General features: G+C 40.8%; 1 protein-coding gene across 1 annotated transcript in view; it reads right to left on the bottom strand.

Moving 5' to 3' along the window:
* The window catches only part of C1H12orf40 (chromosome 1 C12orf40 homolog), a 32,037-nt gene extending 14,715 nt beyond the window's left edge, over window positions 1-17,322 (bottom strand). Inside the window, exons 1-6 of the mRNA XM_030549595.1 lie at window positions 17,300-17,322; window positions 11,088-11,127; window positions 8,724-8,862; window positions 7,740-7,872; window positions 5,628-5,694; window positions 1,403-1,606 (exon numbers count right to left, since the gene is read on the bottom strand). Coding sequence (XP_030405455.1) covers window positions 1,403-1,606; window positions 5,628-5,694; window positions 7,740-7,872; window positions 8,724-8,862; window positions 11,088-11,127; window positions 17,300-17,322 — 606 coding nt within the window. The remainder of the gene's footprint in view (window positions 1-1,402; window positions 1,607-5,627; window positions 5,695-7,739; window positions 7,873-8,723; window positions 8,863-11,087; window positions 11,128-17,299) is intronic.
* Window positions 17,323-23,234: the final 5,912 nt, after the last annotated feature.

Here is a 23,234-nt window from a genome sequence, read left to right as displayed (position 1 = left end):
AATGACATTTCACATTATATAACTATTGTGATTCTTTTGAATTTTTTACGATAAAATTCAACAAGACAATGTCCTTTCTATCTCTATGGGGAAAAAGATTTTAGTTTAATACAGTTGAAAAAATAAAATAATGCTATTTATTTCCATAAATTCATTATGGAGGAAAATATTTGTTGTATTGCTCTATGTAACAGGTGAAATCCCACTTGTCTTATTCACAGAAGTGTCAGCCAGTTTGCAAACAGAAGGCCTTCAGATGTCCATCTAGCATCCAATGCCATCAGAACTACAAAGTTCTGACTTCCTGAACTTGCATTAAGATGGCATCACTAATACAATTTAAAAGGCTCTGGCGGCCGGGCTGGGGCCAGGATTTAAAGGGCTCGGGGCTCCCCTCAGCAGCAAGAGCTCTGGGCCTTTTAAATCCCTGCCCCAGCCCCACAAAGCTTGGGGTTCCCCCCAGCGGCCGGAGCCCTGAGCCCTTTAATTGGCCTCTGAGCCCCAAGAGGCTCCCAGCCACCTCTTCAGCTGGGAGCCCCTGGTTGATTTAAAGGTGTGGCTGGGAGCCCCAGGGCCTTTAAATCTTGAGAGGCCACACCTCTTCCAGATGAGGCCACGCCCCTCAGGACTCTGGCAGTAACAGTAAGTCCTGTAAGTTACTTTCACCCCTGCCAGCCACCTCTCTACAGAGCACTTGCCAGTGTCTGTGTAGTCCAGCAGGGGTGGCCAACCTGTGGCTCTGGAGCCAATTGCGGCTCTTCGGAAGTTAATATGCGGCTCCTTGTGTAGGCACTGACTCCAGGGCTGGAGCTACAGGCACCAACTTTCCAATGTGCCAGGGGGTGCTAACTGCTCAGTTCCTGGCTCTGCCACAGGCCTTGCCAAACTCCACCCCTTCCCTCCCTTGAGCCTGCCATGCCCTCACTCCTCCACCCTTCCCCTCAGAGCCTCCTGCACACCACAAAACAGCTGATTGGGAGGTGTGGGAAGGGAGGGAGGGGGAAGCACTGATGGGCAGGACTGCCAGTGGGTCGGAGGTACTGGGAGCAGGGATGGGGGAGCTCATAGGGGGTTGCTGATGTATTACTGTGGCTCTTTGGCAATGTACATTGGTAAATTCTGGCTCCTTCTCTGGCTCAGGTTGGCCACCCCTGCCATAGAGCTTGCTTAGCCTTTACACTATTGTTATGTATTCATGAGTAAGAACTCAGAGAAAGTTCTGCATGTTCATAAAAATCAAGTTGGGCTTCTTTTCAAACCAACCAATTTTTAAAAAAAAATAATGTCACTCTAAATGTAGGTTGCACCAATCAGCAAGAAATCTTCTGCCATTTCACTAGACCCATCTCAAAAGAAAAAAAATTATTTAATATAATTCCTCTGAAATGACAACATATCAAACCTGTTTGCTCTGCTTCTCCTCTTCGTAGACCACTTTCCAAGGACTGCATGCTAGGTTCGTTCTGAAATTTTGTTCTGGAGATTGTTTGTAATTAGAAGACCAGGAAACTGAAGAGGACACTGGATAGGAATTACAGTCTGCTGCTAGATTGTTCAGATGTTCAAGACTAGCATCTGTGCAAGTTGATTCCATAACTTGTGATAACTTAAGTAAAGCACAACAGACATTTTATTTATCTAAAAATATTTTGGTTTAACATTACACTTTCAGTACAATTCTGTATTTTACAGAATACATTACACATGTATCTACTACAAGAAAAATATAAACCTATGTGATCTATCCATATATAAACTTTTTCTTGAAGAAAAAGAATTCTGCCAATGCCCTGTTTCAGCAGTGCACTTATGCACATGCCTAGGACTTTACGCATGTGCCTAAGTGCTATGATAAATGGAGATGGATTTAAACATGTATTTAACTTAAAACATGTAGTTAAATTCTTTGCTGAGTTGAGGCTTAAATTAACAAAATAGAATATTTTTCTCTCTAGCCTAGAGAGCCGTCTTGTGGGAGGGAATATTGGCCCAAGCCGGTCGACATATAAAGGAGATTTGGAGGCAGACTGGGTGAAGTGCCATGGGATCTGCAACTACATAGATTCTGGTGGCCTTAACACCTAGCATAAAGAGCACGTAGTGTCAAGGTCTTCTGTTCAAACTAATGGACAATGCATTTGCATTTGCAATCCAATGGCTTGCCAAAGGCTAGAGAATGTGAATCTTCAGACCCACTCTCTCTGCTTAGTACTTTGTACAAATCCCACTTTTTCAGGCTTTGTAGGGGATGGATAAATTTCACCCAGTGCAATTATTTATTTTTAACAGTTTTTTAGCCCCGTGTCTCCATTTTTTGATGCAAACAAGCATGCAGGTGCAAATGCTGGTGCACACTTTTCAAAACAGCCTGACACCTGTCCGTGCAGTGTTAGCAAGTATTTGCACATATAAAGAGCAGGCACAGATCTAGGGTGACCAGATGTCCTGATGTTATAGGGACAGTCCCGCTATTTGCAGCTTTTTTTTAATATGGGCTCCTATTAACACCTCCTACCCCCCGCTTGTCGTGATTTTTCATACTTGCTATCTCATCACTCTACACAGATCTGTACATGCAAGTGGAAGTCAGGTAGAGGCCTAGATGACAGTCTGCCCCCATGAGTTCTGGACATTCTATACCAACCTAAAATGATGGCCTCTCTCTCTCCAACCACTATGAGGGATACAAGTGTATGGAAGAGTTTTACTAAAGTAATGTCTAGGAAAGTAATTTATTGCAAGCTGTGATGTTTATAAAATACATTTTCATAGTCAAACATCTAACCTAAACCAAGTAATTCTCCTCTGCTCAAACAAAGGATTTAATCCTACAAATAGGTCTCTCTTTCTTACTCAGTCTAAAAAACTTGGCCCAACTGCATGACTTTAGGAACGGTGGATCAAATTCTCCACCAGCATAACTGCGCTGCAATCAGTGGATTATGTCAGTAGAGAACTTGGCTTAATTGCTAAGTCTAGAGAGATTTTATCTCTTTATTCATAGAAGAATCTGTGTTTAGTAGCTGCATCTGAGCAGCTGATAACTTTATTCAAAGGATGCTTTTCACAAAAAGTGTAACATTTGCACAGATCTAAGTGTAACATTTGGACAGATCTAATACTTCAATATCTGCATTCTAAGGCCCTACGCTCACACTACCAAAGCAAAAATGATGGTTGAGCTTTATTGTGACACATTGGGGACAATATGGTTTAGTTAGCCTAGACAGAGAGAAAGGGCCTAATTGAGTGGAGCACAAGTTCTAATGGTCCCACCTATAGGCCTGATTCACTTAATGGATTCTTTGACACAACCCAGGCTCTCAGTTGTTGACAGTCTGAAGTGTGCAGTGTTATGAATTGCCAGCAATCACTGCTACACCAAGAAGCCTGGTAGTGGGCCAGCAAAGCTGCAATAGTGGGTTGAGGTAGGGCTAGGCCTTCTGGAGAAATGCTGATTCAGCTTCTTTCATAGGCATCTTCTAGCAGTGAGCCTCCTGTGGATAATAAAGCTATCCTGCCACCTCCTATTCAGCTGCACCCATCAGTACATGAGTTTGCAAGTTGCTAAACCGTGGTTATCACCTCGTTCAGACCACCTAAAACAGTGGTTCTCAAACTTTTGTAGTGGTGATCCCTTTCACACAGCAAGTCTGAGTGCGACACCCCCGCCTTATAAATTAAAAACACTTTAAAAATATTTAACACTATTATAAATGCTGGAGGTGAAGCAGGATTTGGGGTGGAGGCTGACAGCTCGCGACCCCCCAGGTCATAACCTCACAACCCCCTGAGGGGTCCCGACCCCCAGTTTGAGAACCTCTGATCTAAAAGAAGGCAAACAAACCATGTTTTAACTATGGAACTCCTTTAAAATATCCATGAGTTGGTGACATCATATTTTATCCTCCCCACTTCTCTTGGGTAAGATTCAGGAAGGCTAAAAAAAATCCCTCTCTATATTTTTAAATGATTTTCCACTAGTAAAGTTAATTCAGCTCAAAAAGTAATCAAGTCAACACTCTGTATCACATTCAAAACTCTGGCTGGAAATCAGGATGCCTGTATGCAAATAGTCTAATTTTCCTCACTGATACACAGGTAAAATAGGTGCTGCATTTGCATATGAAAACAGAATTCAGCCTTACATTTTTAATCTATAGTTCTACATGTCACCAAAGGTTGTCTGTGGCTGACTGGAAACAGGTTTAAGAGAGCCCACTCCCTTTAGTGGAGCATACAGAATTTCTTCTTCATGACCCTAATTCAGGATAGCACCTCTTCTCAGGAAAGCACTTAAGCTTGTGCTTAAGTGCCACTGACTTCAATGGGATTTAGGTATGGTCTTAACCTTAAACCTATGATTAAGTCCTATTCTGAGTGGGGTGGATGAAAGCATGCCCTTTCCTGAATCTGGGCCTAATGAAGAGTCCATATGTGAACATTACTGATGGCCCACTACACTGTAAAACAGATTTTGCCACTCTTACTCATGCCAAGTAATACTTTGCTCCTAAAAAAGACCCACTGAATTGATGAAACTGAGCAGGCTTATTGGTTTGAATCTTAATGGGGCATCTGACTACACAGAAACATTCAGCACCTCCAAACCTGACAACTGCAAAAAGCTTAATTGCTAGGCCAGAGCCTAACCTCATATAGAAACTTAATTATTTTACACTACAACAGAAGAAATAATTACTGGATCTTAAAAAATAATGATTTTTCCCATAACTATATAAAATGGTGAAAGTAAAAGTGAGGCTAAATTAGTCTATTAACATTATCCAGTTAAAAGACTCGGCATCCATTAAAAGACGAGGTGATGTGCAAGATTCCCCCCTGATCTCTCATCTTTTTGGCAAATGCCTTTAAAGACTGCACAGATTTGTTTAAGATAGATTAATGACATCTACCCTAAATTCAATATACTTTTGGAAATGCTTGTAATGGATTTTTCAGGGACAAATTCTCTTCTCAGTTATACCTCTACAACCCCATCAAGTTGAACAGGTCTAGTGGAAGCAAAATTTGTTTCAAAGAGTTTTGGGAGACAAGATTTGAGGGCCAGATTTAAGGGAGAGATTTTGATTTCTATAACCCTGCCCTTTCCCTATTTATCTTCCATTGTCAAGTTGCCTCCCATCCCCTGGGCTCTGCCAGTGCTTCCAATTTTGTCTGCCAATTTCTCAACTGCTTACAATGACCTCTGTGTCTTCTTCCACATGACCTGCTATTCGTGGTACACTCCTCCGAATTCATCCTCACAGCCCATACCCTATCCACATTTAAAGATTCATTTCTGCCACGTTGCTTATAATGAAACAAACTGACTTTATGTACATTTTACATAGTTTGCTTTTTGTTGTTCCCGTTCCCTTTCCCCTAACCTCTGTGTACTTGTTTGTCTTTACTGTAAACTCTTTGGAGCAGAGACTGTTCTTCTTGGGTGTTTTGAAACCACCTAGAATAATCTGTCAGATAATTATAATGATGCAGCATAGTCTTAAAGAGGAAAGCTTCACTTCACATCAAAATCTGTGAGATTAGGCATTGTTTTAAAAAACAATTTAAGGGTCATTGGTTTACAAAACTGATATCAAGTTAGAAACGTATATATAACTTACCTGAGGTTGGTATTTTATCTTATCTGTGAGATGCTTTCTTCTGTTCTCTAATACTTGTTGTTGTATTCTTGTAACAAAGTATAAGAAAAATCTATGAGATTTAGAGTTCTTGGCCAAAATTTTCAAAAGAGACTCATGATTTTGGGTACCTATCTTGAGATATCTTAAAAGGGATTGATTTTCAAAGAGTCCTGAGCAACCACCATGGTCCATCTGAAAATCTGGCTCCTTTAAGATGTCTCAAGTTGGGCACAGAAAGATTGAGGATTCAAAATAATGTTTGAATACAGTGGCCTGCTCCTTAGATACAGCTACTGCATGCAGCATCTTACATGAGTAAAGAAATAGTCATTAGTCATTTCTGAAAATCTAGGGCCTCATCTACAACTTTTAGTTTGTTGAAAATACATTTCTGAACTCTTTTATATTGGTAAGGATGTTTATGACCCATCTAACTGCAACTTAAAGCACTGGTGTGAAACTATTTCAACCTAAAATATTGTATTTGTTTTCCTACTCATAGTTTACATTTCCTCAGAAGATCTTTGCAAGACAGGACTATCTGGGTAACAGGACAGCTACAAGCACAGGCAACACAGATATCTCCTCACGAGAGCAGATTCCCTGCTTCAAATCCAGAACAGTCCTAGGCTCCCAATCACCCACTAGTCCTCCAACTGCCTTCTTCCCATGGTATCAGTCATGAGCAGTGGGGAGATGATAACATCTTATCTCTATATTTCTGTCTTATCCAATATAGCCAGTGCTGGTGAGCACGTGGTCCAATGTCTGGAAGAGACTGAGGGATGGAAGAGACCTAGCTGGCTAGAACTTAATCTGGATAAGGCTGAGGTGGTGATGGAAGGCTGGGGAAAGTAACAAGCATATATAGTGAGAATTGTATCTGTTCCTCTGTGGAGGGTGCATGTCTGCCATTTCATAAATTCTGAGATTTTAAAGCAAAAGGGACCGTTAGATCATCTAGTCTGACATTCCGTATAACACTTCTCTGCACCCTTTCCAATTTTTCAAAATCCCCTTTAAAATGTGGACACCAGAACTGAATGTTGTATTCCAGTATTGGCCTCACCTCCCTACTCCTATTTACTACTCTTCTGTTTATACAGCCAATGATTGCATTAGTGCTTTTTGCCACAACATCACACTGGCAGCTTATGTTCAGCTGTTTGTATCTATGACTTCTACATCCTTTTCAGAGTCACGGTTTCCAGGAGACAGGCCCCTAATAGGTAAGTATGGCCTGTATTTATTTGAAGTGTTGCTGGATTTCCATCTGCTGTTAAACAATCACATAGCAACAGTATTTTCCATCTTGCTCCAGCTAAGAGATTGCAATAATTTCTTCTGGACGCAGATCTTGCTACTGTGATCCCTGCCTTTGTTAACTCAACATTAGACTACTGCAGTGTGCTCCATATCGGGCCGTCTCTTAAATGAAACCAGAAGCTGCTGCAGAATCCAGCAGCCCACTTTTTAAGGAGTGTATCTTGCTGAGAGCATGTGATAAAGTGCCCTAGGATCTGCAAAGTCTGTCGGTAGATTGCAGGTAGAATTTCAGGTGTTTGTTTTGACTGAAATGGCTTGGCACCTACTACCTACTTGAGAGACTGCTTCTCTCCCAGAGTTATAGTACCACACCACCAATCAGTAGAGGTGTTCGATCTCAGTTTGAAAAAAGAGAGGGGTCTGTTGGCAGCATGTTCTATGTGAGGGGTCCTCAGCCGGGGGACCCAGTCCCTTCACTTTGGTCTGAAATAGCACAACTTTGTTGACCAGGAGGTCCTGCAGCATGTTCTATCCATTTAGCCAGGCTTTGGAGGAGGAATGAGCACGATAAGGACTGTTAATTTGGATTAAGCATCTATGGGGATGGCTATTTTTTTTTTTTGGTTGGTTGGTTGGTTGGGGTTGTGGAAGTTGCTGGTTTTACTCTTGTTCTGATTGTATTTTTCAATTTTGCGAGGTGCTTGGATTGGCACTTTTAGAATGTATCTTTTATAAATCAAAAGGAGGACAGAAATGGCATCATAAAGCTTTTATCTTTGTTGAAATTCATTAATGTTTGACTAATGTCCATAGTTATTCAAGTACCTGTTCTGGATGTCATCTAGGTCTATTTTAGATGATGTACATTGTGGTGACATGGGAAGTTCAATATTCTGTCTCCTTGTACGAGTTTTTAGCCCCTTGTTCAGATCCACATGGACTGGTTTTCTCACTCTGTCTGTAATGAAAGCATTCAGAGTGTTAGTATCTGTGTCACAGAGAGATTTGAGATTTCTGAATTTTAATAAGAACGCAGAACCCACCCTTCACTCTACATAATCAATATGAAATACATATATTTTGTTTATTTTCCATTATCACTATCTGAACTGCTTATTAACAACTCTATTTTACAGTTCATTGTAATATACACTTTTTTTATCCATCAGATTTTGAGCACTGGAAGGCTCTATAACACTTCTCATTTAGTTTCTGAAGGCTAAAGTGTTCCCACAGCCCATGAAAAAAATTGAAAGGCAAGGCCTCTACAGTTTGATTCATACAAAAATGCAATACAGGACAACAGTTAAGGTTCAGGAGGTGTGGAGATGTTATTGAAGAGATCAGTGTGGGACAACTGTGAAAAAAGTGGATTTTGAGGAGGGATTTGAAGAAAGCACTTGATGTGGGGGTAGTGATAGGGTATTCCAGAGTGATAGGATGTTCCATGAAAGAAGTCATGGAAGTGGAAGTAGTATATTAATGGAATGTTTAAGCAAGAAGGTCACAAGGAACCAAAAAAAAATGGAGATGTATGATGAAACAAGTGCAGCTACTTAGCCAGGTGCAGAGCTGTGCACAGCCTTGAAGGTGACATTATGCTGCTAGCCAAGATTATTGGGTTCCTCTTTTGTCCTCTGCCTTTTTTGTGCAGTTGTTGTTTCACTTAGATTTTGATTAAAGATAAATTGAATTGTTGACACAAGTTACAGTCTTACAAGGGAGTACAGAAGAGATGAGGCAGTAGCAGTTATAGGTTACAGTAAATGGGTCTTCCAATTGTAAAGTCTATTACTATATTATACTCACCAGCAGAGTCTTTCTTGGTGGATATCTGATTAACAACATACAGGTTGAGGAGATCTAAACTGACTGTTGAACTTTTTGGGGGTGATGATACTCCTAGGAGCTTCATCTTTGATCTAAGCTTTCTCTTTTCAAAGAATTCCTGTAATTTTCAAAAGATAGAACAATAAACTGCTTGATATATACTACAGAGCACCGCAGAAGTATTTGTGGTGCATAGTCATGATTTAGCTGCACAATTGCCTTTAATATAACAAAATCACATGGTTGACTTGCTATACACACACATCTAGCATTTACATTCACTTTCATCTCTTTTAAAAAGATTATTTCTTGTACAAATATTATCTGAATTTCTTTTTTTAAAGCTAAATGAATGATGGTGCTTCTGATGGAAAAATTCAGTCTCTGAAATTTCACTGTTTCAACCTTCCCCTACCTATTAACAATTTTAAAAAATTCATACAAAGTTTTAAAGTGTCAGACTCCCTTGAAGAAAAACAACTTCTATTTTTCAATAATTGAAGAGCTGAGAATGTGTATGCACATTATAAACCAGCAAGAAAATCAACAAGGATTATATACACTTGGCCATCCACAAAGATGCAAAGAGCTTATCATTCTCTTAGATGGCCTCCTTGGCACAGAATATACAGTCCTATGAAATAAAGAAAAAAGAAACTCCCATAGCTGCCCTCATGTGGCAATAGTCTAAAGCAGATCTGGTTAACACTTCTAAAGTCTATGGATTATGTAAACTAGTCAGTTTAACATTTGAATTCTGTTCATAGAAATGCAGGGAACAAGCTTTGTGCAGGAGAACAGATTATTAATAATCATCCTGAGATCATCAGTATCAAATGCAGCAAATAATACTGAATGAGTACATAAGAACAGTGATAACTTGTTCATTTTAGCCACCACAGGGACATCAAAGACTCCAGGCTGTGCCAAATAACAAAATGCTGAAATGCTTTTCATGGGAATATAATTTTGGACTGGACCAGTAATTGCCCCATGTGATATTTGACAGATTTTAGATATAACTTTTTGGTAAATATTTCCCAGGATAAGCAATTGTATAATAATAATTCAAGTTATGATATTTGTCTTTGCAAAATACACATATGCCTCAGGTAAAGCTACTTCCAATTAGGAAGACAAGGGGCCAAATTCAACCCTGACATAAGTGAACACAATTCCTACTATCCGCCTCTTCTAATCCTTTTATTTCCCTCAGTGTTCTTAACGCTGCCTCATAATCGTCCTTACCTCCCACTTTTATACCCTCTCTCATACTCTTCTTCAATCTATTTCCCTGTCACAATAAAAGAATTTTCTGAATGTCTCTACCCTCAAAATCCCACACTTGTCCCTTATCAGCACATATCCAGATACAGCCCCGTACACCTTCTTCCCATTACCTCCACACTTATTAAATGCATTGTTTACTGTTGTATCAAATTCATCTCCAACAGCTCTTGGACCCCTCCAGCCAGCTTCTACCATATCTACAATGCTAAAGCACACTACATACTTGTAATGTTATTGATTAGCCCAGTTAGCCCTTAATGACCTGTCCCATATTATTTGTGTGTCCAAGGGATTGGGAGAGTGTTTGAAGAGAGCAAGGGGACTGCAGAGGGTCATCCCACTGCTGGGAGTCTGCTTCTGGGACTGGCTACATCCTACAAACCTGCTTTTCCTCCTCCTCTATGGCTTGGTGAAAGGCTCTGCTTGAAAGCTAGTCTCCATAATCTATTCTGTGTCCAGGCCCCTTGCCTGGGCTTCCTAACCTTGCCTCACTGCTCCTAGCTCCTGCCAAAGGAGAATGTCTGCTCTTATTATAGTTGCACCCACCTGCCCTGCCTCTCTCCTTTCTTGCCTATAGTTTGACATTTCCTCTGCTTATATCAGGGCAGAATTTGATCCACTCAGTGCACTTTGGCAGCCAGAAAAAAGTACTTGAACATTCTTAGGTTTATCCCCAGGAAAAGTACATCTATATGTAATTAGCTATTTGTTGAAATGACCAAGTATTTGAGGACTGTGAATCTGCAAGCTATTCCTGCAGTCATATCTATATAACGGCATATGTTTGTAATGGGTAAGAAATTACTAAACTTTGCATGACTCTTATGCATAGAAATACACACACAAATAATAATTAAAAATCAGGAATTCAGCTTAAAGCTCTCCTAGACAATATATTTTTGCCCTGAGAAGTTACTCTGAAAGTACGCACACTAGTCCAATCCCACAGCACTGTACTTCCCTTCAACTGCTTTGAAAAATTATCTGCATGTGAAATCAATGTTAAACATTTTTAGTTATGTAAAATAATTACAAATAGCTATAACAATTTACCTTTTGCTTTCTCCTTTCCTGTTTAAGTATGATTCTGCTCCTGAAAGGCAGCAAATAGCTAATTAGTTCTTTAAAAAGGGATTATTATTTATTTGCAGAGTGTAGTTTGAAGTTGAGACATGAGGAGGCAAGACTGTAATTCTTAGTAATACTACTAAGAACTAAATGTATAAACTGTTGCCTCTGAGGATGAGACAGTGGGCCATCCTCTGCTGGTGAGTCAGCATAGCTCTAGTCAATTTGAGCTATGTCTCTTTATACCAGGTGGGGATCTGGCCCATTGTCTCTAAATCAGGGCTAGTGATCACAATGGGTAGTGATCAATGGCTCCATCTCCAGCTGGCAGCCGGTATCAAGTGGAGTGCCCCAAGGGTCAGTCCCTGGGGACGGTTTTGTTCAATATCTTCATTAATGATCTGGAGGATGGTGTGGACTGCACCCTCAGCAAGTTTGCAGATGACACTAAACTGGGAGGAGTGGTAGAGATAGGATACAGAGGGACCTAGACAAATTAGAGGACTTGGCCAAAAGAAATCTGATGAAGTTCAACAAGGACAAGTGCAGAGTCCTGCACTTAGAATGGAAGAATCCCATGCACTGCTACAAACTAGGGACCAAATGACTAGGTAGCAGTTCTGCAGAAAAGGACCTAAGGGTTACAGTGGACAAGAAACTGGATATGAGTCGACAGTGTGCCCTTGTTGCCAAGAAGGCTAACAGCATTTTGGGATGTATAAGCAGGGGCAGTGCCAACAGATTGAGGGACGTGATCATTCCTCTCTATTCGGCATTGGTGAAACCTCATCTGGAGTACTGTGTCCAGTTTTGGGCTCCACACTACAAGAAGGATGTGGAAAAATTCGGAAGAGTCGAGCGGAGGGAAACAAAAATGATTAGGGGGCTGGAGCACATGACTTATGAGGAGAGGCTGAGGGAACTGGAGTTGTTTAGTCTGCAGAAGAGAAGAATGAGAGGGGATTGGATAGCTGCTTTCAACTACCTGAAAAAGGTTTCTAAAGAGGATGGATCTAGACTGCTCTCAGTGGTGGCAGATGACAGAACAAGGAGTAATGGTCTCAAGTTGCAGTGAGGGAGGTTGGATATTAGGAAAAACTTTTTCACTAGGAGGGTGGTGAAGCACTGGAATAGGTTACCTAGGGAGGTGGTGGAATCTCCTTCCTTAGAGGTTTTTAAAGCCAGGCTTGACAAAGGCCTGGCTGGGATGATTTAGTTGGGAATTGGTCCTACTTTGAGCAGGGGGTTGGACTAGATGACCTCCTGAGGTCCCTTCCAACCCTGATATTCTATGATTCTATTATACTAAATACATTGTGCACCTAAAAGTCCAAACCTCTACGTGATTAACTCTATGTAATTATCTATTTTTAAATCCTTAGAATAATACAAGATATTTTTGACGATATATTTATTCCTGCATTTTTTCAACAGCCCTCTTTCTGCCTTTTCTGCCATAGCTCAACAGTAGTATCACGTTCCTCATCATTCTAGGCTTCCAAGATTATAACCCACATTTTGAATTGAAACCATAAGTAAAGGTGTTAGCCATTACAAATGTTATGGGATCATAGCATCCTGCATCATTCATATAGCAGGTGATTATATTCAGTGCTATCTGGAGCTTCTAGGTGAATTTCAAGGTTAGCCTTATGCAGAGCATATACAATTATTTACAATTTACTTGGAAGTTTTAAAAGTGTTGTGTGTGTGTGTGTGTGTTTTTTTTGACCTTTAAAGACTTCTGATGGATTGGCTCCATCCACTTGTTATACTGTGATTGGATGTCCACCCTCACACAAGGCAGAGCAGGTTAAATCAGGCTGATCGACCTGATAAAATGTACCTGAAGGAGAGCCAGGGCTTGAAAGCCTGATTGATGATTGAGCCCAGCTGGGCAGGGGTAGAAAGGGTTGGTATAAAGTCAGTAAGCTGCACCCAGAAGGTGGCTGTAGATGAAGTAGTCTGTAGTTACTTTCTGGGAGATGTGTTTGGGGTTACAGAACTAAGTAGGCTCCTCCTGGAGGAGGGCATTTGGGTTACTAAACCCAAAGAGGATGGGAGGACAGAAAATAGAGCAGAGAATTAGGAAGGAGTCCAGGGAAATAACAATAGGGTCTGGGAGCAAGCAGATTATAGTTGCTGGACATAGGGTCCCTGGATGGGAACACTGCGTAGTAGGGGAACCTGGACTCACTCACTCAGCTGCTGGGAAAGGGGCATAGGACGTGGTCTTGTGTGGGGAGTGGATGAAGACAGCTGATCCAGTGGAACTTTGATAGCCTGGAAGGACTGTCCAGCTACCTGTCTGGAGGGCTGAGTCACAAAGAAAAAATATGTAAAGTCCCAAAGATCAAGTGGGGGCCTAGTGAGAATAAGAAGACAGATGGGAGTGTCAGCCCTGAATCAAGCTAATCCCCAGAATAGTCGGGAGGAGATGCTGCCCTAGCAGTGAGTGGACCTGTGATAGGGACCTTCCATTTCTTGTTTTTAACATGGCAGCTGACACCATCTGAGATACTGGAGCAACCAGTCCCTTCCTGGTATAAATGGAGGCAGGTGCTGCTAGAGGAGCATTTTGGTAAGGAGCTGACTTTCCTCTCTGGTTCACCATTGTCTTAATTTCAGGATACAGTACAAAACCAATCCATTGTCTCAACATTGCTGTGAGGAAAATTGGTATTTTGTCTGGAGGGCTAAGTGATAATTATGGGACAGGAATCCAGGAGAGGGATGATTTTGGGTTGATGATTGAGGGGCCTCAGTATGCTGAAGTGGGAAATGCTTATGGGAATAGGAATATGAAGTAGGAAGGTCTCTTTTCTGCAATTACCAGGTAAGGATTGGATGTCTCCATGGAACTGTACATTTTAACTTTTTGTGTAGCATACAGAGTGTTGATAAGCACTTTATAAATATATATCATATGTAGTTGCAGTAGGTGGGGGCCCCCAGTGAAAGGCAATTTTTCTGCTGTCTAAGGTGCAAGTCCAAGAATTACCATGGGAATCCTGACATGCAATTAACAGCAATATCGGGTACCGTAATAATACACAAGGGATATACATTTTTCAGAATGAATGTTATCCTCCTAGATATTCTGTGATATATATGTATATACATATACAGGGTAGTGCTCCCAAGCATTTAAGACAGTGTTTATGTCAAGCTGAAATTTCCCCCACATATGTAGTGTTGAGCAACTTGAATCTTACAGAAAGGTTTCCTTATGCATTTGGAATTACTTTAGTTTGATTCTCCATATATGGTTAGGATGATTACAGAATTGTTTAGCAAGGCTAACCTTAAAAGCCTGGTGAAGTCCTTTGAATTTTAAATGTCTAATAGATGGTGGAGTGCTTTTTATAAAAAAAACCTTTTTTTTTCAAAATCATTTGGTATACAAAGGTTAATAAAACTGTTGGTGGTGACTTTATTGTTTCTGTACAGCTCAGTAGTCTCCCATCCGCCTCCCCAGAAGTTGATATAAAAATAGCTAGAATAATAGAAAATACACATTTTCAACTTTCAGATTTCACTGTTGAAAGAGAATGGACAATCTTGTCGCTAGAACCATTACTGGGAGCAAAAGGCACTGAAGGTTTCCTCACTAATTAAACTTTGGTCTACTGAATTGTATGCTTTTTATTTTCAAAGATCTCTAATCAGAAGATGAGCTGTCTCCTTTTAATTTCTCATAGCTGAGATGTACATTTGGCTTATATGACGGTGAAGATATTGAATTTGATTAGAAATGTAGCAGATATGAATAAAAGGTTGTAGTTAATTCAGACTACAAAGGTTGCAGAATACCAAGTTTGAAACTGTTTCCAAATTGCAAGAAAATGAGAGAACAACAAAATGTGTTGATAATTGATCAACATGATTCTATTACAGCTAAGAATTTAAAAATATAAAACAACAAAGTTAAAATGATCTGGAAACTAAAATCAAAATGTAAAGTTACAAAAGACTTCTAATTTCATTTAAATTTTAAAAGAAGTCAGAAGACTTACAACGCGTCTTGGACCATCAGATTTCTGAGTGAGTCAGTTAGGCCTTGTCCACACTGACAATTTTAGGGAAACTGCATACCATTGCTCTAATACCACTGCAGCCCCCCCAGAGCTCCTAATGAAAGGCGCTGTAATGTATAGTGGCTGCCGGCATCATGTCTTTTGTATTTGCTAAAACAATGGTGGGAGATTTCCCTCAAACTCACTCAGATTTTACTCTTCATCCTTCCAAAATACTGTATGATTAATCATTATAGTAGTTCTTAGAGAATGGGGTCCCCATGTGCTAGGCACTGTACAGATAGAGTACAAGACTTTTGCCCCAAAGAGACTGCAATTTAAATACACAAGACAGACATAGGGTAGAACACACAAGCAGAGTGAACAATGTGATGGCAAAATGTTCCACTTTTTGTGTGTGTGGGGGTGGGGGTATTTAAGTGCTATGATAATATTAATTAATAATAAGAGGGGATAAGCCAAATGGGAAGGGCAGGGGCAAAGATGGCCAAGTGTGCAGTGAAGCTCAGGTGAAGAGTGAGGGGGGAGGGTTGCGGGCAAACAGCCAATGAACACTCAGCAAAGAAGAGCCAGTCAAAACTGTGTATGACTTAAAATTTATAGCATGTAGTAGGGGTAAAAGAATCAGATGTCTATAATTAAACTAAGCCTATGCTAGTGACTAAAGCCCCCATCGGGACTTGAAGTGGGCAGACCCCTCTGCCTGTCCACAGAATCCCTTTGCCAGGTTCAGACCTGAAGACATTTTTTTTAAAAACCATTTAACTGTGTTTTTTATTCAAACAAGTAAAATCTTCTGAAGTAAGAAATCTTTGTCTCCTTCTGATAAGGAAACTGAGAGTAATAAATAAGGCTAGGGTTTTTAAAGGTGCCTAAGGGAGTTTAGGCTTTCTTGAAAATTCTACCCTAAAGCTATAATGGTGTGGTAGATAATCTTCTCAAGCATAATGGGAATGTGAAGGAAGGAAAGAAAGTCCATTCAAAGATGCTTTACCCTTCTCTTCTTTCTGAGGAGGACCTAAGCTAAGAGATACAATGGGAGAATTTACTAATATTGATTTTGAGAGTCTTTGCAGCAGTCTGAATTAGTAGATCAGTGTTCAGAGAAAGCACAATAATGCTGAAATTCCTATCACAACTGAAGATAGCTTGACAAAATACTGAAGAGATCAGTCCTGCACAGGTGGAGGAAAGGACTAGAAGACCTAATAAATATTTTGCACCCCTAATTCCTGTTCTATACAATCCAAAATTATTTTCTGTGAATTAGTAATGCATGCATCTTTGCTGTACAAAAGTTAAACATGTCATACTACTAAAAACTTTAGACAAGTAATAGACTGAAACTAACTTAACATTTAGTAGAGAAGCCTCCTGTACTGATAGTATCATGATACTGCTGAACAAATGTTAAAAAATACCTGTTTCAGTTAACAACATACACATTTCATTCATACAAGTGTAGTAAATCCAGGTCAGATGACACTGCAGTAACAACACTTTCTGTTATGGCCCCTTCACCCAGCCCCACTCTGTCCAGTCCTGTTTCACATAGGGCCCCACACTGCCCAAACAAAAAGTAAGGACGGAAGTATGTGCAGAGAAGACATTTCTGAAAGTCCCACGTTACCCAGTCCTGGGAAGAGACTCCTGTGCACAGCACAAATGAGGGAAGGCCAAGAAAGGGAGGCCCCTTCACACAGTCTGACTGTGTCAACTCGAAAGTGAGGAGGTCCATAGTGTACAGCACCATGCTGCCTAGTCTGGGCAGGGGGAATGCTTAGGCCCCATTGCACACAGCCCAACACTGCCCCATCTGGGCTTGGGAAGTATGTAGGCCCCAGCGCATCCAGTCCCACGCTGCCCAGTGTGCGTGGGAAGCATGTAGGCCCCTTTGTGCACAGCCCCATGCTGCTGGTCTGGTCTGAGGAAGTGTGTAGGCCCCATTGCACATAGTCCTATGCTGCTCAGTGTGTGTGTGGGAATTATGTAGGCCCCAGTGTGCACAGCTCCAGGCAGCCCAGTCTGGGAGTGGGGGAAGCGTGTAGGCCGCATCGCAAACAGCTCCAGGCTGCAGGCTCTGGGGTGGGGGTCAAAGCCTCACACTCTCTCGGGGCCTGGTTGTGCTTAACAACGAGGCCCTGGATGAGCGTCACTCACCGGGAGCCACCAACCCAGTTCATTGTCCGAGATAATGAGTGCAGGGGGCTTGGAGGGCCGCTGAGGGTGATGGGGCGTGACTCTTGCAAATGACCACCACACCAAGGCAGCCTGCCTGCGGACCGGCTGCTGCTGGGACTGAGCAGAGGGTCTTCTGTAATAACGGCTCACAACCAGTGGGACTGCTGGCACTGAACAGGGAGCCTGTCTCTCCTCTTCCTCTCCTGTGCTCTCCTTGCTGACAGAGTGGCAGCCAGCCAGCTTGGACTGCTCAGAGAGGAGCAGGAGAAAGGAAGTGGTAGCTGCCAGGTGCAGCAGCAGGAAAGGAATGTGACAGGCTTAGGAGACAGAAAATGAAGGAGGCCCCTTCTCACAGACTCTGAACAGGGGAAGGCTACTGTGATGGGGCAGAATGAGCGGGAGTGGGGGTTTGTTCCAGGGTCCTGTCCCTTACCCTGGCAACAAGCTACCAGCTTTCCTTCCACACAAGCTGCCCCTGGTCTCCAAAGGCTTCTCCAAGTTGCCCCTGTTTGAACCAACTTTTAATGGCAAATGTGTTGTCTTATATCAGAATTGAATTTGGTCACAGAGGTTTGATATTTTCTATGCCACCTTGTTCTTAACTATTGTGCAGCACTTTGTGGTATTACTTTGAGTCAAAGGAAAAAAGACCACAAGAAACTTTTTCACTTGTTTCATTTACTGGATCTGGTAGTTAAGAAAATTGTCATGAATGAAGATTTAAATTACTTGATTATCTTTTAGTGTAAAAAATATTGACATCCCCCACCCCAAATCGTGTTTTTGGACCCAAAATCATGAAAAGTTCTTTCAAACAAACTTAACATAAGGAATCACATATATCTCTGTACAAGCCCAGTAAAGTCAGTGAAGTAACAACAATATGCTTAGACAGTGGAGAAATGTAGCACGGTGTCCATGACCACATTATGGCTTTATTCCAAGCATCTAAGAGCTCCACAGGATTATGACTGATCTGGTGCAGCCAGGTTAATTACGGGTGACTGCATGGTCGCTGCCAATCCATGACCGGACAGTGTCCCCTCCTGACCTCAAGTCCAATCTTCAGAGCTTAATGTAGTGAAGTAACACCAAGGATGAATTTGACCTAGGATTTCTAATATTTAAATAATATGTTTTCACTGTCAACATTTGAAAGCTTTTAGACAATGGGCTCAGATATGGGATGATGTCACACATACAAAGGATTGCAAGACACCATTATTCTTATTCATTTTTGGAAGGAAGAGCTATTGAGTTTCATGATTATTTTTCAATTGGTTTTCTTTGCAGTGAAGTACAGAGCAAAGCTGTTTCCTCTGTTCATGAAACTGAAATAACCTGATAAGAGAAATAGTCTTGAAGAGTTCACTTATTTGGTAAATTTTTTTAATAGCCGCCTCATCAAACAATAGAATTCTACCCTGGCCTCCTTTGTCAAGCACCTCCCCACACCCCAATGCTCCCGTGTTGAAGTGCTCAGACTGGCTTGCCAGAAGTACTTGAGGACAGAAGGTACAGTTCTAAAGGTGCTTTTTCTTGGCCATAATCAGGGCACAATTTGTTGTAGAGGTGAGCACTATCAGAGCCTACGGCCTCTGCTCAGTAATGACTCCAGCTCTCTGCTTTCCTTCAGCAGGACTGTCTCACGTGGAGGGAAGTGAATTAGAACAGCGAATGTAAAACCCCGTATTTACTAACCAAAGGGAGATATATAAAAACTGAATTTTCAACTCATTTATTAGAAATAAACTTTCTTCATGATTATAAATGATTCTTATGTCTCTTAATAAGACCTTTCATTTTATAGTTACTTCCAAGCAAGTGATCTCAGTCTGTTACTGGTTATGATAAAGGAAGAGTGAGATCCACAGAGGCGTTGCAACACTGAGCATCAAAGGGCCTAACTTTGGGGCACCTAGAAAATCACAGGGACTACACTGCGATTCACAAAGTTGAGTTAGGCATTCTATACAATGAATGGGGAGAGATGTGCACCTTAGAATGTGATCCACAAAGCCACAGGCTAGGTGGGAACCCATGTAAGCTAGCCAGTGAGAGGTGTGGAAGTCTGGCAGCAGGGAGGCAGCAATCTCTGCTTAGTGACCCAAGAAAAGGAACCAGCTGCCTGACTCCAGGCTGCTTAAGCATCTAAGGCATTTCTTGCAGGAATTTTGTGCTCCATCCAAAATGGCCAGAGGACGAGGTTTCTACCTTATAACTTTAGAACAGGAGTCTCTCACCTCTCAGTGGGGTGCTCTAACAACTGAGTTATTGGATATTCTGATATTCTCTCCTGAAGCTGTTTCACTGCGGATAAATAATGTGTGATTGGGGTAGGGAAACTGGACCAAGAGTCTCCCATCTCTCAGGTGGGTGCCCTAACCATTGGAATACAGTCATTCTCACTTTCTCTCTTTGGCCCAGAGACTTGGGTGCTTGCATCTCGGGTTTAAGGGCCTAAATACTTCTGTGGATCTAGATAAAATTGTTTACTTAGCAAATGAATGTATGATAAAATTTGAAGACTCTCACAGCTGGCTTTAAATGAAGTCTATTACTACTGAACTTTTGTGTGTGTTAATTTAACACACATTTTTTACTCTGTTTGGCCAGAATTTTCAATCCTGTCATCAAGCATTAGGCCGTTAAACATAAGAACATAAGAATGGCCATACTGGGTCAGACCAAAAGCGGAAGTTATATTGAGCAAGTATTAGCTGCTGAAACAACATTTCAGAGTAAATATGCAGGTCCTTAAATGGTTTCTTGGTTAACAGGCCTAATTTGACATTGGCCTTGGGGACTGGAATTGGGCCCGATCCTGCAAACTTTGGTTACAAGCATAGTCCCTACTTATGTGAGTTGTCACATTAAATTAAATTGAACTACTCCCATGAGTAGAAGTATTTGTGTGAATAAGGATTTGCATGATCAAGCACTATTTCATTTGGCTCAGATCAAAGCCGATCTTTCCTACAATAATATATACCCATGTGGAGTGAAATAAAAAATAGCATGGTCACAAAATACTAGAGACGCTACGATATGCACTCATATACTGCATATCTTAGAAATCATTTACAATTGAAGTCTAATATTAAATTAGGTAGTTCTTAATGCAAATAGAAGAAAATATTTGCACAACTTAACATCACAGTACCTAGTTTACAGAAGGGCAACAGAAATACTAAGAAGTCATCCAAAATGAAGAGCTATAATCAACTAATCAGTATACTGTAGTAATACAGAAGAAAAATCTCTAGTTAAAGAAGATGTTAAAGGACCAATTGTGTGAGAGGCTAAGCCACACTCCCATTGAAATCTGTGTGTGTATAAATATATACATATATGAATTAAATGTATTTTAAATGTTGAAAGCACAAAATAGCAAGACTATGAGACATACAGTATCTATCTATTTTAAATTTACCTTTGACTTTAATTTCAAATCCCCCAATGTCACACCAGCCAGCTCCCACTCTACAGGAACACTCCACCACCCCCATGTCTGTTACAGCCTCCACAAGATCCCATGGAACCGGCCTAGAGGCGATCAGGTAAGTGGGCTTTTGCCACAAATTTTGCATTTTATATTATTATTCAAAAGATATAAAAGAATTTTAAAAAGTTGTGAAGGTTGGATGATATCATCAAATGTTTCTCTTGTTGCCTATATTCCAGCTCTAGTATTGCATAATGTCCACAAGTAGTGCAGGGCACTATAGTGATGCAGAAGCCAGTTGGCATCCTCATGCACTCTCCATTCTAGTTCCTAAATGTTCGTGTGTTCATAGAACGTATCTAACCTAACATTAATCACCTCTATTTATGTTTCAAAGAATGTAATGTTACCTGAATACAACCCGTTTCCATATGCAATGATTCTATTCCTTCCTTCATCACAACTCTATTGTTTGGTAAAAGCAGAATCTATTAGATCTCCAGGGAGCAACATGATGGTTGCAGTATACTTTGTTCTGCTTGCATCTTGGCCTTTAGAAGTCATTCATATTCTCCTTATTTTTCCTTCTCTGGGATTGTTCTTCCATTCAGAAAGTGCATACAAGTGACTTTTAATGTATTTGTTTGAAACCAGTTTTATCAATAAAAAAGCAGTCAAATTACTTAAAAAAAAACAACAGACATATGCATATCTCTGGATCTCCATGTATGCATTACAGAAATTACAACAGTGCCCCCTTTCCAGTGTCAATTATGCTAATTTATTTCAATGGACTTTCTTTTTTGTGTTTTTTAAATAAAATCAGTTGTTAGAAATTGGGTAGACCCTATATCTTAAAAACAATCTAGATCAGGGATCTCAAACTCAAATCACCAGGAGGCCCACATGAGGACTAGTACATTGGCCTGAGGGCCGCATCACTGACACCTTTTCATGTAAAGGTACAACACTCCCCTCCCCCGACTGCACCCCTTCCATGAAGCCACGCCTCTTCCCACCCCTTCCCCAAATCTCCACCCCGCCCCGCCTCTTCTCCACCTCCTCCTCTGAGTGTGTTGCTCTCTACTCCTCCCCCATCCTTCCTGGAAAGCACTAAGCACCTGGAAGAAGGCAGAGGAGCAGGGAAGCAGTACTGGGTGGTGGGGGGAAGCAGTGGGTGAGGGGAGCTTGGTGACCACAGGAAATAACTCCGCAAGCCAGCTGTGTGTTTGAGACCCCTGATCTAGATGTTTCTACAGCTTTGGTAACTGTTTCATCAGTGTTGCCTGAGTAGTTTTATTATGAAGGGATAAAATCTCTAGTCACAAGCACTCAAAAAATTCTAACAACTAAGGCTACATTCCACAAAAGATGTAATTTGTTTATAGGTTATAGAGAGTGACTGCAAAAATCTCAAGGCAGCAAGAACAGAAGAAAGTGGGTAATTCAACTGGCAGTTCAGGCATTTCCCATGTTCTCAAAAGAAAGAAAAAAAGAAAGAAAATACAGTACTGTAATGAATAAGAGCAATGCATGGTCAGGAGATTTTTGTTTCATTTATGTTCCCACAGGCCCCGCATGACCGAAAGCTTCAGTTTTTCAGACTCTGGTACAGCCAAAAGTCAGCAGATATGCAGAAGTGAAACAGAAATCTATGAACTTTTTCCCTATTAAAAAAAAAACATTGGGATGGGGGCACATTGCAAGTTGGCAAACCAACTTTAATATAACTTTATGCCTAGTGCACAAATATGCAATCATCAAATGGAAATTGTGATTTAAAAAAATGGACAGTGTCTGAACTAGGCACTTTCTTACTCAACATGTCCAGTTTCTATATATCTTTGAGTTGTATGTTTTCTGGTTATTTTACGGACAAAATAATAACTAGTGCAATAGAGTAAGTGCAGCTGTGAAAGAGTTAGAACATAGTACAGCTATCTCATATATCAACAACACTGCTTTCTAAGATTGAATTTATTTTATGTATTTTGATTTGCACAGTAAAAAGATAGACACCCATCCAAGCCATGAGGCACCCTTGACAATATGTAGAATTACAAATATTCTAACTTCATTGTTTTTACATTTCCATCCGTTCTATTCAACTCTTCCAATCAACAATGGGTACACATTTCTTCCAACCCTGTTAGGGAAGGAGACAGAAAAATAGCTGATATGTTGAACCTTGTCTTGTTTTGGGTTTGTCTGGGGGGCTCTGTCACTACAGAGATTGGTGCCTGATTAGATTATTTTTTCCAATTCTAACTTTCACAAAGATAAGGTAGTGTTTACTATTTCTGAAACATACAGAGTAAAATGCTTCCTAAATGTTGTTACATAAAAAGTCTGTTTTTAGCAGTAATATGAACTAGTTTTACTCTTCATAAGATGATTTATAGACTAGTTGGGTCATGCACCTTTCAGTGGCCTTATGTTAATGAATATTTCTTATGGAAGTTTGTGATC

Source organism: Gopherus evgoodei, chromosome 1 (genome assembly GCF_007399415.2).
Source record: "Gopherus evgoodei ecotype Sinaloan lineage chromosome 1, rGopEvg1_v1.p, whole genome shotgun sequence".
Classification (NCBI taxonomy): Eukaryota; Metazoa; Chordata; order Testudines; family Testudinidae; genus Gopherus; species Gopherus evgoodei.
The sequence above is the reverse complement of the archived record's forward strand: the minus strand, read 5'-3'. Positions and strand labels throughout refer to the sequence as shown.